Consider the following 17,768-nt stretch of genomic DNA (forward strand, 5'->3'; position numbering starts at 1 on the left):
AACCACAATTCTAACTGCCATTTCCCTTCTCTCTTCCCATGAAGCCATCATCACCCCCATCTCTTGCTGACCACTGTCTTTTCTCTTTCCTTTCTCTGCCACTTCTGAGTTTCATCACTAGAGTGCTCTATTCTGCTACTGATCATGTTATGCCCTCTATAATAATCATCTATATCTCCTTTACCTACAGTATGCTCCAATATTTTATTCTTTGAATAACTTTATAAAAATTAAATATTCATATGCTCCCAACATCTTAACAGCATTACCTTTTTGTCATTTTTAAAGAAGATCATCTTTTAGGTAGAATACCAAAGAATGGGAATAATTTCTCATTCTTACCTTGATGGTGCAACTCCAACTAAATTTGGACCCAAGCCTCTAAAAAGCGACCTTGGTCCCTCCTTCTCCAAAATTGACCTGGACAATAAAAATACAGATCAAAAACCTTTGTGTATGACCTTATGATTATGATCTTCAAGATTATGGAATGTAGCGTCTGGGACCCTCTTTTTGCTACAAGTGTAAAAATACACTTAAAGAACATTATAGTATGCTGCCTATAAAAGGTGTTTAATGTTCTAAAAAGTTCAAGAATTATTTTAAGAAATAACTCCCCTAGCCCTTCTCTCTATTCATATAGGAATAAAATGCCTAATGCTCCTATCATTAGCTAAGATTATGACAATAAGGTTGAAGAATTAAAATCATTTGATTAAAAATAAGGCTTACTGGGGGGCAGCTGCGTAGCTCAGTAGACTGAGAGCTAGCCCTAGAGACGGGAGGTCCTAGATTCAAATCCGGTCTCAGACACTTCTCAGCTGTGTGACCCTGGGAAAGTCACTTGACCCTCCTCCCCCCCCCCCCCATTGCCTAGCCCTCACCACTGTTCTGCCTTGGAACCAATACATAGTATTAATTCCAAGACAAAAGGTAAGGGCTTAAAAAAAAAAAGAAAAAAGGCTTACCAAGAATATGAAATTCAAAATGGTATCCTTTGTTTGAATTTTTTATTTTGTGATTCTATTTTCTATCTTTTGAAACAGCAGGTATTTCCTAAAATATATGCCGCAGAGGCCAATATTAGGGTCATTATTTGTGCACAAATTTTAAACATTGATATTACAGTATATAGCTGCATGCTATGTAAAAAGCTGAATCTTCAGTGCCTCCAAGGAGACTGCTGTGACTGCTTTTTCCTTGTTACTTAAGTAGAAAATATGTGTTCCAACTACAATGACTCAGGAAATCTAAAAAGGCTTATGCAGTTTATTCCTTATATATCAATACAATGACTCAAGACTATTTTGCTTTATCCTTTTCAGAGCAAAGCTGTACAATGCTCTATTAGTATATTCCCTGAGAATTGGGAGGTCTACCCATATAGGTCCATTTCAAAAGACTTCTTATTTTATAAATGATGGCAGATTTTATTGGATCCTGAAAAAAGCTTACACCATATTCTACCGGTGGTGTAGATCTAAAAGATGTTAAAACAGTTATGTTTGTGAAGCGATGTGCTCTTTCAGATGTGACAGTAAACAACACATTTATGAATTCTTAGTTCCAGACCACCATAATAAATTTGGACATATGGCCAAGTTTTTTTCTCATGAAAAAGGCTGACTTTCAAAGTTTTTGTCAGGAAGAAATAAGTGTTAATGTCCATGACAATTACCCAAAAAGGAAAGAGATACAGTAGAAGGCCTGGAGTGCCAAAGTCTTGCCTCTGACATGAGTGAAGTCAATTAAGCTTTCAATGCCCCAGGCAACACTCTAATCCTATGTGCTGCAGAGTGAAGGCCAACTGCCTTCAGATTGTAGTGCTGGTAGCTTACTTACAACAACCCTTACTTTTCGACTCGTATGAGGTTTATCTTGCTGGCAATCGTCAATGCAAGCATTTTCAAGTCATTACTATTTGACTCTTGGTTTAGGGCCTCAGTGAGCCAATTTAATTATCCATTCTCCCCATATTGTGAAATGAAAATGCACATAAATTATGCTTCTCTTACACCCAAACTGAAAAGTCTCACAGGAAAAATGTCCTGTATTCAGCCAAATCCTGTAATGAGGCTGCCCCAGTGGAATGTAATAGGTGGATACCACCTTGGTGAGAGCTACCCTTGGGCCGCTGCCTTTTTCTTCAATAATGAAACTGATGATAATGATTTTTTGAATGAATCAACTTAAAAAGCATCTAGTTTCTTTGTGGCTATCCGTGAAGTATACTGGTCAGCAGCATAAGCCATTTAAAGCACCATTAGGAGCAGCCTTGGCTCCAGGAAGCTCAAGCTCTCTAATCTATAATGCAGTAGATAAAAGAACTAGAGTCCTCAAGTGACTCTCTCATTCAGACTTGCAGTTATACACAAGGGCAAATTTCATTTTACATAATCCCAAGCTGGAATCTATTGGCATCTTTGCTCAATTTTTTCTACAGCAACAAAATTTCTAACTATTGTGGGAACCTTAAGCATCAAGATAAGCCTAGTACCTGACACAAAGTAGTGCTTGCACTGCACTGAAATGAATAAAATAAAGCACCCAGATGAAAACAAATGTTTTCCCACCTTTCAAAAACAGCTACCAGTCTCTATCTGCTTTTGTTCAGAAAGAGGAATGACAGCTAATGTCCTATGGTCTGAGTTTTAACAGTAGGGCCTCAGCTTTAGTCACTACATTCAAGTCCAAAGATAAAAGATAGACCCTTTTAAATAATCATTATTAAGATAATGATTATATCCTTAATGTTATCTTACTTTCTAGGGTTTTAGTCAACTTCTAGCTGTTTATTGGCAATAACCACCTGTAAATGCAACAGATTAGGGCTTCCAAGGAAGTATCTCAACTACTAAAAGATCAAGAGCTCTCAAATTCACTCTGACAGAGTACTTTTCAACAAGAATTACCTAAAATGAACTAGTGTATAGCTCAGTGGCTTGAGAGCCAGGCCCAGAGACAGGAGGTCCTCGGTTCAAATCTGATGCCAGACACTTCCCATCTGTGGGACCCTGGCCAAGTCACTTAACCCTATTGCTTAGTCCTAGTAGTAACTTTTCTGCCTTAGAACCAATTACACGGTATTGATTCTAAGACAGAAGGTAAGGGCTTAAGAATTAATTCATTAAATTAACTAGTAAGTTAGCACAGGCTAATGAACTTACATTTAGCCTATATCCAGTGATGAAAATTTATTACTTTTTAAATAGCTTTATTTTATTGCAGAATTCAAAACTTAAGGTCCTTAGTACTCAAGAAAAAAAAGTTCATTTCTGCTCCAATCTGGTTAAGACAAAACTGAGATGCTACCAAAAATGCCTTATTTATCTGTTGCAGTACTATCTACACGATTTAGTTAACTATTACTTTCATCTGATAGCTTGACTGGTTTTTAAAAAATTCTGTTCAAGGCTAACAGGTAATAGCTTAAACTTTAAACAAATTGACATCTTTTATCACCTCACCATGGGCTTTGATATGTGATATATATGATAGAAATGTTAGTTTTCATGTATTCTTTTGAAAATTTGAACATAGGGTACACATGTCCCAATTGTCATCTTTCTATTTTAAAGAGCCATTTCCATTCATTTGATGAGCTTGAAACCAAACACATTTTCCTCCTAAATCAGAAGTTATCTCAAGCTCGTCCCTGACTCATGAGACATATTGTGAAAGGGAATTTATCCTTCTTTGTTCCTTTTTAACTTAATCAGGGACTTGGACTTCTTCCTTTGTTTTAATTGAATTAATCAGGGACCTAGAGGTCCTTTTACCATAAAGATGTGTAAGGATAGACATCCACAGAGAAAGGAAGTTAAAACCAATGAGATATTAAATCAATCCCACAGGCACTGCCCCCTGGGCAATGCCAGGCAAGTTAAGGAACTATAATTAGTTCCCTAGAAGTGACAGGGAGAAACGGGCTTATAAAAGTGGAGACTAGTGTCTGAGATTCATTCATTTTGGTTTGGTGACTCAGACTGAAGAGACTCTTATGGACTTCCAGACTTCCACCTGGAGACTGGAACCTGGACACTGAGACTCTCCCACTCTTCTGGTTGGAGATCAGGACCTGAGGGAGCCTTTGTCAGAGTCGAGCTGGATTTCTTTGATTGGCAATTATAGAGTATTTAGCTAGACAATATATTCTACCTCCTTCCTACATTTTCCCCTTTACTATCTCAACTTTGCTGTAATAAAAGTTACTAAAGCAATTGGAGACCACAATTTAAAAAAATTCTTATGTTTATCAAACCCATTTTAATTATATGATCCTGAGAGAAATTCCTTTTCAGCTATTAAATGAAATGACCCCAAACTGAACAAACAACATGCCCCTGTTGACACCCAATAGTAGTTTGGGGTAACAGCTTCCCTATTACAGTAAATGTGAATTCATTAGTCATGAATTATTTGGCAAGCACATGAGGAAGTTTATTTTCAGTGTTAATAAGCTGACAGACTACCTGTCTCAGTTTCAACATTTCAAAACATCTTCTAAAGTAGGATACTATTGACTGAACATATGAAAAGGAAAAACCAAGATGGGAATTCTTGGATTTCTGTACAATCCAGAACTTGAATTTTAAATGGCTTGCTTTTCTACTGTTAAAAAGTTCTTCAAAAGCAAAATGAAGAAGGTGGGAATTCACAAATGGATAAATTTCACCAAAGAACAGAACTCTGGACCTTTTCCATAGTGTGATAATAAGCAGGAGACATTGGTCAAGCCATGTAGTTAATTTTCCTCATTCAGGCTTTTTCACTCCCTAATCCTGATCTCTTTTCTTAGTACCACCCCCCCACACTTTTTTTTTAGTACTTCGACCCACCACCCACTCATTCACCTGGGGACTGTGAGATGGTTACTCTCTTTCCCCAGCTCAATTCCTAATCCTGTACTTTAGCCAACACATGGTATTGGTCTTTCACTGACTAAGCCTAACAAGTACCTGATACAAGTTTGGCACTGAAGAACTGTATGAACAAAAGGAAATGTGCCTTTAAAAAAATCTAAGCATTTTCCAAAGTATTCTCTTTTGTATAAAATGTTGAGTGAACTCAAAATATTATCAAATGTCATAGATATTAAGGAAAAAGATAAAAAGAACTCAATATTACACCATTTTCTGCCATGAGCTAAAAAAAAAAATTGCACTGACAATCACAACTGCTGTTTTCTAGCAACATGATTTATATGCCTTTAGTTTGTATATTCTTTTTAAACCCTCACCTTCTGTCTTAGAATCAATAACGTTCATTGGTTCCAAGGTGGAAGAGCAGTAGGGGCTAGCCAATGGGGGTTAAGTGACTTGCTCAGGGTCACATAGCTAGGAACTGTCTTGAGATCATACCTATACCTAGGACCTCCCATCTCTAGGCCTGGCACTCAATCCACTGAACCACCTAGCTTCCCTATTTAGTTAGTATATTCTAAACTTCTAAGTTCTGCTAAGTACAAGGAAGTATACCAAATATTCCTTAAATGGATCAGAAATAAAATCCACATTTTCAGAATAGCCTTCTCTCTCTAATTTACACCTCCCTTATATATTGTTCCTCTCTTATACTATTCCTCACTTAAAACCAATAACTTCTAGTCCAATTTTAGTTTCCTTTACTGTGTTGACAGCAGGCTCTTGACCTTCTTGACCTTCAGTGTTGTGCTCTGACCCCTTGTCATCCAGGTAGCAAGGATACATTTGATTAATATTGGTAAAATAGTATCATAATGATCTCATGTTTAAATTGGATTATAGCAGTAGTCTCTCGGTAACCGAGGATGACGATTGTCTTTGTGCGCTTTCATCTGTGATGTAGATGAGTGTGTATATCACCTAACTTCCTTTCAAGTTATCTGTGGTTTCTCGCAGAGGGCTATTACCTCAACTTGTACTTTTATTTTCAGGTTAGGTCCCCTAACCATGGCTGACTATTCTTGGAATTAAATTGGATTAAAACCATTAAAACAGAAACATTTTCATATTCCAGTATATTAAGCATCACAAAGCCAAACTCACTTCAGAACCTGTAAGAGTCCAGGTGATACGGATGTTGGTCTGACCACTCCTGCTCCACTGATGGTCCCCAGCTGGACTTGAGGGTAGTAGACAGTCCGTAAAGCTAATCTTGAAGACTGAAGTCTGGTCTTAATTACCTCTAGAGGACAAGTAAAAATAGCACCAACTGTGCCCCCACACCTGTAAGACAGAAATTTAAAGGATAAGGAAAATGGCTATTTTGTACACAATCACAAAGTATAAACGGAATCCTTATTTTAATAAACTTTTAGCACAAAGATTTAAAGCTCAATTAGCTCTACTAATTTAGAAATCTGTTGTTATTTAGTTGTGTCCACTCCCTCTAAGATCCCATTTGGGGTTCTTTTGGCAGAGATGCTGGAGCAGTTTGCCATTTCCCTCCCCAACTCATTTTACAGATGAGGAAACTGAGGCAGATAGGGTGAAGTGGCTTGTCCCAGGTTACATAGACAACAAGTGTCCGAGGCCAGATTTGAACTCTTGAGCACCATTTTGGTTTTAAAATAAAGTCACAGGGTCATTGGTCATTTTCTTTATTCTTTTTCATAAAAGGAAATCCATTGGACATCTACTTTTGTCTCCCTCTCCATTCCCCAAATCTATCCTTCTTCCCATGAGGCCTGGGTCTAATAGCTAGGAAAGGGACCTACAGTGCCTGATGCATTCCAGCTGTGTGACCCTATGCAACCAATTATGTGTTCTAGGTAGCTCTCTAAAAAATTTGAGTAGTTGCAGAAAAGTTGTTTATCTACATAAGTATAGTGAGTTCCCTCATCAGGAAACACGCTACATAATAAATGAAACCATAGGTCCAAAAGAAAAGAAAAATTTAAGGTTGCTGAGAGGCCATCAACTCCAATCTCATTTTTTAGAAGTGGAAATTGAGGCACAGAGGTTGAGTTTTTCTTTTTAATGGTATAAATGGAACTTTTATTCCCAATTCTCTACTTCCTTTCCAGTCATATAGCTAGTAAATGTCTGAAGACAGGATTCAAAGTCCAGACTTCCTAACTCCAAGTCAGGCTTTCTATTCCCTACACCAATTATATCATCCTGTGTCAACCATAGAATATATTTCTCTCTGCCAATATAATCTGTCTTGTATAAAAGCTGAAAGCAAATTAGAGTTCATGTTAACTTCCATTATGTGGTTATATTTTTTATATGAAAATAACTGGACTTCTAGCCAAAGATGCCTACCTAAACAGAGGCAGATAGTGGAGCTCTCACATCTCCACTCCAGCAAAAACTTAAGTATACCAAGAGATGGAATCAAGGAATCCAAACTATAATAAGTGACTTGTCCCACTCTAGAACTGTACAAATTCACCAGCAAAAGGAAAAGTCAGGGTTCAGGGTAGTCTAAAACAGCACAGACAAGCCAGAAACTGGTATAGCATGCAAGGTTTTCTATATGGAAGCAGCAAGAGCAGAGGTTTCCCCCAGAGAAAACCCCAGGGTTTTCAGAAACCCATAGATTCAACCTTGGAAACAACCAGAAGCAGCAGAGAAAATACCCATTAGCGGAGCCAAAATGATAAGAGTAGAACTCTCACAACCTTACCCTCTAAACAACTTTAAAATCATGTGTCAAATTAAATTTTGAAGCAGTATAGTCAACAAAAAATTGAGGTGAGGCATTTTTCCAGCCCAAGTCAACCTAGGAAGTTGGAAGAGGAGGTCTGTGGCATTGGTCACAGGAGGCTGGCCAGGAGCACAATATGGCCCAGAGAAAGTAAGGAAAATGATAAAAGAGATCATAGAGGCACTACTATGCTGGTACTTGGGTGCTTGCAGTGGCCAGGGAACAGGGCTCATACTGATTTAAGAACCAAAGCACAGATGAGAAGAGCACTGATCACACCTTTTCCTGGATCAAACCACCTTGGAAGGACAGATCTGTAGATCTAGCTATGAACACAAAAGGGCTAAAACCCTGCAACTTGGTCAGTTTGTGTTCCTTTACCCAAAGTGAGCAGAGCCCAGCTCTAACACAAAGTTCAAAGTCAAGAACCAGGTAGAGGGAAGGTGGGACAAGCAACTAGGTGGCTCAGTGGACAGAGAGACAGGAGGTCCAGGAGTTCAAATCTGGTCTTGAATTTGAAACAACTTCCTAGTTGTGTGGCTTGCCTTACAGCTTTTCTGCCTAGGGACCAATACTCAGTGTTGTTTTTAAGATAGAAGGTAAGAGGGGAGGGGAGAGAGGGAAAAGAGGGAAGAAAGGGAGAGAGAGGGGAGGGGGAGAGAGGGAGAGAGAGAGAGAGAGAGGGAGAGGGAGAGAGAGAGAGAGAGAGAGAGAGAGAGAGAGAGAGAGAGAGAGAGAGAGAGAGAGAGAGAGAGAGAGAGAGAGATTGAGGAAATGAGCAAAAACAAAAAAGAAACCAATAGTCTAAAGCTACTCTGGTAACAATGAAGCTCAAGACACAAAATTGAAAGATAATCAAAACCGAAAGATAATGTGAAAACATTTACAAACAAAGCCTCTAAAAAAATTACAGACTGGCCATGAGCTCAACAAGAATAAAAAGAGGGGGCAGCTAGGTGTGTGGTTCATTGGATTGAGAGCCAGGCCAAGTCATTTGACTCCCAATGTCTAGCCCTTATCACTCTTCTGCCTTCAGAAGGTAAGGGTTAAAAAAAAGAAAAAGAAAGATTCTTTTTTTAAGAGGAAAAAAAACATTTAAAAACTAAATAAGAGTTGCAAGGAAAATAGTGGGCAGGGGGGTTGAGAAATAGTGCAATTTAAGAAAATTATGAATAGAGAATAACTGATTGGGAAAAGCAGCACCAAAAAAAAAACAAAAAAAAACTGGAAGATAACTCCCTAAAAAATTGAATCAGCCAAATGGTAGATGAGGTACAAAACTCACTGAAGAAAAGTTCTTAAAAAGTAGAATCAGTCAAGTGGAAGCTGATGTAACATGAAGAAGCAATAAAACAAAGTGTTAGGATTAAAATTTAGGCCAAACTGTGGCAAGTAAAAATTAGTTTCTCTCTGCTAGAAGTATTATATTTTTATGAGGTTTATTAAAGATTAAGAACTTAAGAAAATATAATTGAGAAAGCATGTGCTTAGTTGGGCCGAGAGGCCCATTCAATTTCACTTACATCATGAGATGAGTCTGCTTGGAAGCAGAAACAGGAAGAGGTCAGTAGGCTTTTACAACCAGTTAAAAAGAAATTTTGAATTCGCCCAGGTGAGGATCTCAGTGAGATTACAAAGCATTCTGGGAAGAGTCCAAGGACTTCTGGGGATTGGAGTCTGGGGTTCAAATCTCCATTTTTACATTTCTCCATGTGATTGTTTGGGAAGAAGGACTTCCCCAAAGGATCATGAAAACATAATCAATTTAAAGATGACAATAATTGAGGACAAGAAAAAAAAAGAACAAAACCAATAATTGCTGGACACATTGACAAAAAGCCAGTTAGGGGGCAGTTCCCTTTGGCATTAAAGTATACATACAAATAAATGTTCAATCAACTACACCCAAAGTTCATTCTTGATCTTCTTGTGCAGCTAGTGGTCTGGAGGCTTCTTCATGGTGTCTTCTCCAACAGTTCAGTTTCTGGATTCAGAGAGGTAGCATCTTTTTTTACCTAAAATTCTTCTTAAAAGGAACTTAAACTTTACAATTTAAATAATAATATTTTTTACAAAAGTCTAAAGAATGGAATGGAAATACAGGCCTTCAGCCTCTGAGGTCTCTAGCACTCTATCTTGAGGCACCATATATGGTTTTGAAGATTGTGTGTCTGAACCTCAAAAATCTGGCTTAGAGGGGGAAGCTGGATGGCTCAATGGATTGAGAGCCAGCCCTAGAGAAGGGAGATCCTGGGCTCAAATCTAGCCTCAGACACTTCCTATATGTGTGACCCAGGGCAAGTCACTTAACCCCCATTGCCTAGCTCTTACCACTTTTCTGCTTTAGAACCAAGACATGGTGTTGATTCTAAGGTGGAAGGTAAGGGTTAAAAAAAAATGCAAAAACTTACCTAGAAAACAGAAATCATGAGTAAAAACTGCCTATATCTATGTGAAAAGAATCCACTGATTACCTCCTGAAAGAAACCCCAAAAGGAAGACCCCCACATCAAAGAAAAAAAATATTACAAGCATCCAGAAATAAAGAGTTCATGTAACAAGGAACCATAGAAGAGATGGAATTTGCAAAAGACCTGATAGCAAAGGCAAAAGATACAGGTTAACAACCAAGATTTGCCAGTAAGTGAATACTGAGTGTATACTCTTACAGGGTGGAAAAAAAGGACTTTAATGGGAGAGGATTTTCAAGCATTACTAATGAAGAACTAAACTTTGAAATTAAAACATAAGAGTTCACAGAAACTTTGGTAAACTTATTCAAGCAATTGGAAGGGGCTGTATGATGATAAAATGCTAAGACTCCCCTCCAGAATCTTAATGTATTCAAAGGGTATTAAAGGAATTAAGAAAAACAAAGCACCTAAAGGTGAGTAGATTCTGTTGGAAGGTTTGAAGAGGGAAGAGAAAAGAGAAGGGAAGGCAGAAGGAATCCACTTGAGTAGAAAGAATGGAACTTTATATTTCTCCCAATTGGCATATCCGCAATTAAATGTAGAATTAGACCAAACTCAATACGGAAACAGTAGAGGGGAGCAGGTTAAGCATAGAGAAAATACCTGCAAAGGAAAGTAACAAGCAAAACAAACTTCCTGATTCAGAAGCCTAAGGAGAGACCATTAATTGGGGAATGGCTAAACAAATCATGGCAACGAATATAATGGATTATTGTGCCATAAAAATGAAATCGTTTCAGAGAAACCTAGGAAGGATCACAGGAAAAGATAAGAGTGAAGATGGCAAAACTAAGAGAAAAAATGATGGATCAACATTGTAAAAACAAAAACTTTGAAAGACTTAAGAATTCTGATCAAAACAATGATCAGGGGGCAGCTGGGTAGCTCAGTGGATTGAGAGCCAGTCCTAGAGACGGGAGGTCCTAGGTTCAAATCTGGCCGGAGACACTTCCCAGCTGTGTGACCCTGGGCAAGTCACTTGACCCCCATTGCCTAGCCCTTACCACTCTTCTGCCTTGGAGCCAATACAGAGTATTGACTCCAAGACGGAAGGTAAGGGTTAAAAAACAAAACAAAACAAAAAAAAAAAACAAAAAAAAAAACAAAAAAAACCCCACAATGATCAACTATGTTGTCAGAGGATCTGTAAGGGAAATGTATAAACTCCTGACTAAGGTATTCAAAATGTAAGCGAGACATAACATTTTTGGACATAGAAAGTGTGGATTCACTCACTTTATTATGCCTATTGGTACACTTTTTTTGGTTATCTGCTTTCAGGTAGGTGTGAATTAAGTTAATTCATAATTTTGATTCAACATTACTGGAACCTAGCTTAAAATTCATCTTTGTGTTCTATGCTAAGATTCTGTCTTATAACTGTGTTTATGGAAAGCCTTTGATACATCAATAATATATCCCACCTTAAACAAATGTGTCATACAAATTCTGCTCTGTAGTGTGAACAGTGGCACACTGAGACTCCAATGTTTTTTAATCAATGTTTTTTAAAAGTCTGGTCAGAAAAACTACTAATGACCCTAATTACACCTGATTAGAATATTTTAGCACCAGGTTACAGATTGAGAAAATAAACAATACTATTAACTAACAGCCTGATAGTACTTAATCAGAAGTACGGGAAAAGCAGGCAGAAGGATGAAGATTTACAGCAACTAGATTTTTCTATTTGGGGAAACCATGGTTAAATATTTTCTAGTTGCACCAAATCCAGGATCGTAGATTTAGAACTGAAAGTCTTTAAGAGATGAATTCCAACCCCCTCCTATGACAAAGTAAAAATCAGGCCCAGAGAGAATTGCTCAAGTTCATTCAAGTCCCAGAATTTGAAACCTGAACCTCTGACTCCAAATCCAGGTGTTCCCTTCCACTACACCACAAATCCTTTCAACTTTATTAATAATTTAAATAGTTCAATTCAAAGGTGTGCAATGGAGTGCCTAAAAAACATTATGCACCAAGTGAGTGCTACTGTGCTATCATAAAAGGGTAAAATATAGAATTTTAGGGACCCAGTCTCCCAGTCAAGCTGTCTCCCTCACTTAAACATATAGTATAGAAGTTTTATGTCCCTATTCAAATAAATAGCTTACTCTGAAAAACAAGAATATATCTAAGAAAACAGATGTAAGAGTTTTGGGCCAAACAGGAGAAATAAAAAATAAAACACTATGACATGAATCAATTGAAACCATTACTATTTTCTCTTAAGAAAATTCCACATATATGAAAAACATGCATTTGAGGCTCTTACTAATAATCCCATCACTTGCAATTAGTGTCTGGGCCTGGCAGCTAGGTTAGATTAATGTAGTGTTTGAAGTGTGCTTGTGTTTAATAAAATGACTCAATGGAAAGAAAATGGTGGTTCTGAGTATGCCCTTTCATCAGTTCACACTGTTTCACAGTCAGCTGCACTAATAACCCTGACCAGCTGTCTTCCTAATGTATGCTACTAGTCAATGAGGACCAGGAAAAGGTTTGGATAAACAAAAACACATACCTGGCTGTCAATGAGTCAGTACTATCTTCATGAATCTGGCCACAATTTTACCCATAGTTACTATTTTAAATAATACTATTTTCCTAAAGTTTTTTATACACGTCTACACAAAGATTTCTTTAACCTTGCTAGCACTCTGCATTACTTAGAAAAAGTACTGATTGCGAATCCTCTGAGAGGCAATTTAAGATTTCTAAAATCTTTGGAGTATAAATTTTAATACCTCCAATTAAATCAAAAGAATAGGTTCCAGTTTCAAAGCAAGTTTCTTTTTTGAACTGACCACTTTATCTCTGTGATGTGTAAACATTTTCTGTTATTGCTAATCATTCTTTTTGTAAATTTAAATAACCTGGGGACTGGAAGCCAGAGCAATTTTCAGGTCAATCTCTAGCCCATTTCCCCTTCATGAATCAATAAATAGAACATGTTCATTGGAGTCTTCCCTGAAAGAAAATTTACTTAGGTGACCAAAATACAACTTTTAATCTTTTTTAGAAAAAAATTTCTTCCCAAGTTTTCAATACTTTGGGGCTATCCACATGGAACTGTGGCTTGAAAGCCTCAGCACCAGGAAGACTTGGCTTAATTCAAGCCTTGCCTTGGACACATGTGAATTACTTCATGTTCCTAGCTAAGTTATTTAAATGTCTAGTGCCTCAAAGCAACTCTCTGAGGCAATAACTTGCAAAGGTGTTGGCTTGCATTTGTAGAAGCTCATTTCAGAATTCCCTAGACCTGTGTTGGTGAACCTATGGCCCACGTGCCATAGAGAGATGCTCCCTTCCCCCTCTCCATGCAGGTGACATTTCTCACCTGTCCAGGTGTGGTGGTGGTGGTGGTGGCTCACATGTGGCATGAGGGTTGCAGTTTGGGAACTCAATCTCTAAAAGGTTTGTCATTACTGCCCCAGACCAATGAAACTAGTCCTATCCTTGTCCTCTCCACAATACAGGTGATATTTAATGTCAATGGATTTTGTGGATGTAGTATGTACTCTGTATGATATGTAGTATGTATCTGTTATGATCTTTGTCCCTGACTTTCTAGAAATTCTCTCCAGGGAAAAACCACACTGGAGCCTTCTGATTCTTTTAAAAGGGGGAGGGGGAAATCAGAACAAGCAGAAGTAGGGGGGGTCAGAACAATACACAGTTTTCTATCTATTATCATTTCTCATGTTCTAGGAGGCCAAAAAGCTCCATCTATTTATCCTTATTTTAAATATACTTCTCATGTTTAAGTTACTTTTTATAACATGCTGTATCCTTACTGCCATCATGTGTTTTAATGTGTAATCTGAAGGGTTTCAATGTGGGGCCATAACACTGAACAAATAAACTGTTAGTATTCTATCCTTCTCTGTCTAACAATGGTTCATACCTGCAAGTACTGAAATTAATGGTAGCAAACATGGCAGGGATTTAGGATAAAGTTGGCCAGCTGCTTAGTCAAAAGGATATCACTACTTACAACAGGGAAATGCTAGAAGGTAGTAGATATGATAAAATATCTTATCATTAAGAACTTTTCAAAAATCAATCACACAGCCTTAAGAGTTGAGAAGGGACCATCTATTCACATAATCTGTGAAAAATCCCTCCAACACAATCAGCAAATGTTCTTTCAGCCTTCTCCTTAAGACCTCCAATGAGGGTAAATGATATTTCCTGAGGTATCCCTTTCTACTTTTAGATAGCTCATCAATATCTCTTGAAGCTCATGTTTCTAACTTTCTACAGCAGGCCTGGAGAACTTTCAGGATCCAACTTTTGTCCTAGGCTTAAAAAAAAAAAATTCTGACATTGCCATTGTACCCTATAGAATAATTTAGCTCATGATGGATCTCATCTCCTCATCTACAAAACAAGTGAAATGGACTAAATAATCTGAGGCCCTTATAATCCCCATAATGAATTGACAAAATTACATGAAATACATGTTCCCTACTCAGTTTTAAATTAGTTAAATTTAAGCTTGTGTCAGTTTTTAATAAAACACAAATTAAGAGTGTTTTTTAAAACTTCTATGCTACTTTAGTTATTTTCCCCACTATGGATTCAATACTTGTATCAAAACAAAAATTCCTCTCCTCAAGTTTGTCAAATAGCATGATTATTTTTTACATGATATGGTAAAAATAAGACTCATTAATACTGTATTCTGAGCATCATTTCCTTCTTTAAATTATTTTAAACACTTTTTTACATTTTGAATTCCAAGTTCTCTCCCTCCCCACCCACTGATAAGATAAGCAATGTATCAATTATATAAGTAAAATCATGCAAAACATCTTTCCATATTAGCCATTACCCCCCCCCCCCAACCCACACCAAATTAAACTTCAAATTTTACTCAGAGTCCATTAGTTCTCTCTCTGGAGGTAAAGAGCATTTTTTTCATCATGAGGTCTTTGGAATTAGTAGTCTTACATTACTGTACTGATCAGATTAAACAAGTCTTTCACAGTTATCATTACAACACTGCTGTTATTGTGCACAATGATCTTCCAGTTCTTCTAACTTCCCTTTGGATCAGTTCATAATGGTCTCGCCATGTTTTTCTGAAACCACCTCCCCTTGTCATTTACCACAGCAGGATAATATTCCATCACAATCATATGCCACAACTTGTTCAGTCATTCCCCAATTGATGAACATGACCCAATTTCCAATTCTTTTCAACAAAGAATTGCTATAAATATTTTTGCACATATAGGTCTTTTCCATTTTTCTTTTCTCTCTTTGGGGTAAGAGCTAGAAGACATATTGCTAGGTTCAAAGGATACCTTTACAACAGCCCCTATGGGCATAGTTTTCAAATTGTTCTCCAGAATGATTGGACTAGTTCACTATTACACTACCAATTCATTAGTATGCCCATTCCCCCCTATTTGTCATTTCTGATAGGCATAAGGTAGTGAGCTGTTTTAATTTGCCTTTCTCTAATCAACAGTAAATTTAAGGTGTAGCAAGATGGCACAGTAGATAGAGTATCAGGCCTAGGGTTGGAAGGACCTGGTTTCAAAGCTGACCTCAAATACTTCCTAGCTGTGTGTCTCTGGCTTAATCCTGATTGCCTCATCCTTGCCCTTCTGTCTTCAGTTTCTACTAAGAGGTTTTTTTTTTTAAACGTGATTTTAGAGTATTTTTTCAAGTGACTATGGGCAGCTTTTAATTTCATCTTCTGAAAATTGCATGTTTTTATCCTTAACCATTTATCATTTGAGGAATGGATCTTATTTTTATAAATTTGACTCAGCATAAAAGAAATGAGACTTTAATCAGAGAAATTCACTTCAAAAATTTGTTATTTTTTCATTATCTATGGTACCTTTTAGCAAAATGGAGTTTCCTTGGTTATCTCTTTTAATCAGATGCGTTTTTTGCTTTTGCTTTATCTGAAATTATGATTACAAAACCTGTGTCCTATTTAAATTTCTCTTGTAAACCTATTGTTAAATTCTGACTTCGAATCCATTCTACTATCTGCTTCCATTTTATGGGTAACTTCATCCCACTCAGTTATGATTATTGTTTTTCAGTCCAACTCATTTTCTTGCTTTTTCTTTTTATCCTTTCCTCCTCAACTCTATTTTGCTCCAAACCACTGCTTCCTCTTAATCTGTCCTCCCTTTTCTCAACATCTCCTCCTATCTCCTATTGGGTAAAGTTCTGTTTCTATAGACAACTGAGTGTATATATATATATTTTTTTTCCTTCTTTGAACCAATTCAGATGAGAATGATGTTCAATCATTGCCACCTTTTCACCCATTTCCACCTCCACTGTAAAGCGAGGAAATTTCCCCCATTCTACCTCTTCTTTCTCCCAATGCATCCCCTTTTCTCATCCCATCATTTTGGGGGGAGATCATTCTAAAATAAAAGACTTACATCCATGCCCTCTACACAAACTTCTTTTAACTGCACTAATACTGATAAAATTCATAGGAGTTATATATATCGTCTTCCCATATAGTAATGTAAATAATTTAACTTTTAAAAAATCCTTTATTATTACTCTTTCATATGCTTACCTTTTTATGCTTCTTTTGGGTCTTCTGTTTGAATGTCAAGTTTTCTACTCAACGCCTTTTTTTAATTAAGAATGCTTTAAAAGTACTCCTTTTCATTAAATGCCCCCTTTTTTTCATTCCTGAAGAATTATATTCCAGTTTTGCTGGGTAGGTTGTTTTAGATTGTAAACCTAGCACCTTTGTCTTATGGAATATCATTAATCAAGCTCTCCAGCCCTTTAACATGGAACTCACTAAATCTTATTTGATCCCATCTGAGGTTCCATAATACTTGATTTTCTGGCTGTTTTTTCTTTATCCTGGGAATTCTGGATTTGGCTATAATATTCCTAGGAGTTTTCATTTTGAGATCTTCAGGAGGTGATTAGGGCATTCTTTCATTTGCCATTTTACCATCTGGATCTAAGATAGTAGGGCAGTTTTCTTTGATAATTTCTTCAAATATGATGTCTAGGTTCTTTCTTTTATCCTAGCTTTCAGGTAGTCTAATAATTCTTTCGTCCCCCTCCAGATTACATGTCCATATAATTTTCAACCATAATTTTCTGACATTTTGCAATCCATGTTCTCCCCCTTCCCAAGATGGCAGGTAATATGATACATCTTGTACATGTGTTATTATACATTTCCATGTTCATCATGTTGTGATAGAAAAAAGTCTATACTAGAAAAAATTCATGGAAGAAATAAAGTAGGGGGCAGCTGGGTAGCACAGTGGATTGAAAGTTAGGCCTAGAGACAGGAGGTCCTAGGTTCAAATCTGGCCTGAGACACTTCCCAGCTGTGTGACCCTGGGCAAGTCACTTGACCCCCATTGCCTAGCCCTTACTACTCTTCTGCCTTGGAGCCAATACAGAGTATTGACTCCAAGACGGAAGGTAAGGGTTTAAAAAAAAAGAAAGTAGAGAATATGTTTCAATTTGCATTCAAACTATCAGTTCTTTCTATGGTACCGGATAGCATTTTCCATCATGAGTGCCATAGAGTTGTCTCAGATCCTTGCACTGTCAACAATTGCTAAATTATCTCTCTTTAATCTATTTTCAGATCAGCTGTTTTACTAATGAGACTATTTCAATTTTCTTTGTTCTTTTAACTTC

At 37.2% G+C, this 17,768-nt stretch overlaps 1 protein-coding gene across 1 annotated transcript in view; it reads right to left on the reverse strand.

The window, feature by feature from the left end:
- SLC25A33 (solute carrier family 25 member 33) overlaps positions 1-17,768 on the reverse strand; it is a 34,921-nt gene that overhangs the window by 6,435 nt on the left and 10,718 nt on the right. The window contains exons 2-3 of the mRNA XM_001376078.5: positions 6,027-6,206; positions 343-420 (exon numbers count right to left, since the gene is read on the reverse strand). Coding sequence (XP_001376115.1) covers positions 343-420; positions 6,027-6,206 — 258 coding nt within the window. The remainder of the gene's footprint in view (positions 1-342; positions 421-6,026; positions 6,207-17,768) is intronic.

This window comes from Monodelphis domestica, chromosome 4 (assembly GCF_027887165.1).
Source record: "Monodelphis domestica isolate mMonDom1 chromosome 4, mMonDom1.pri, whole genome shotgun sequence".
Classification (NCBI taxonomy): Eukaryota; Metazoa; Chordata; class Mammalia; order Didelphimorphia; family Didelphidae; genus Monodelphis; species Monodelphis domestica.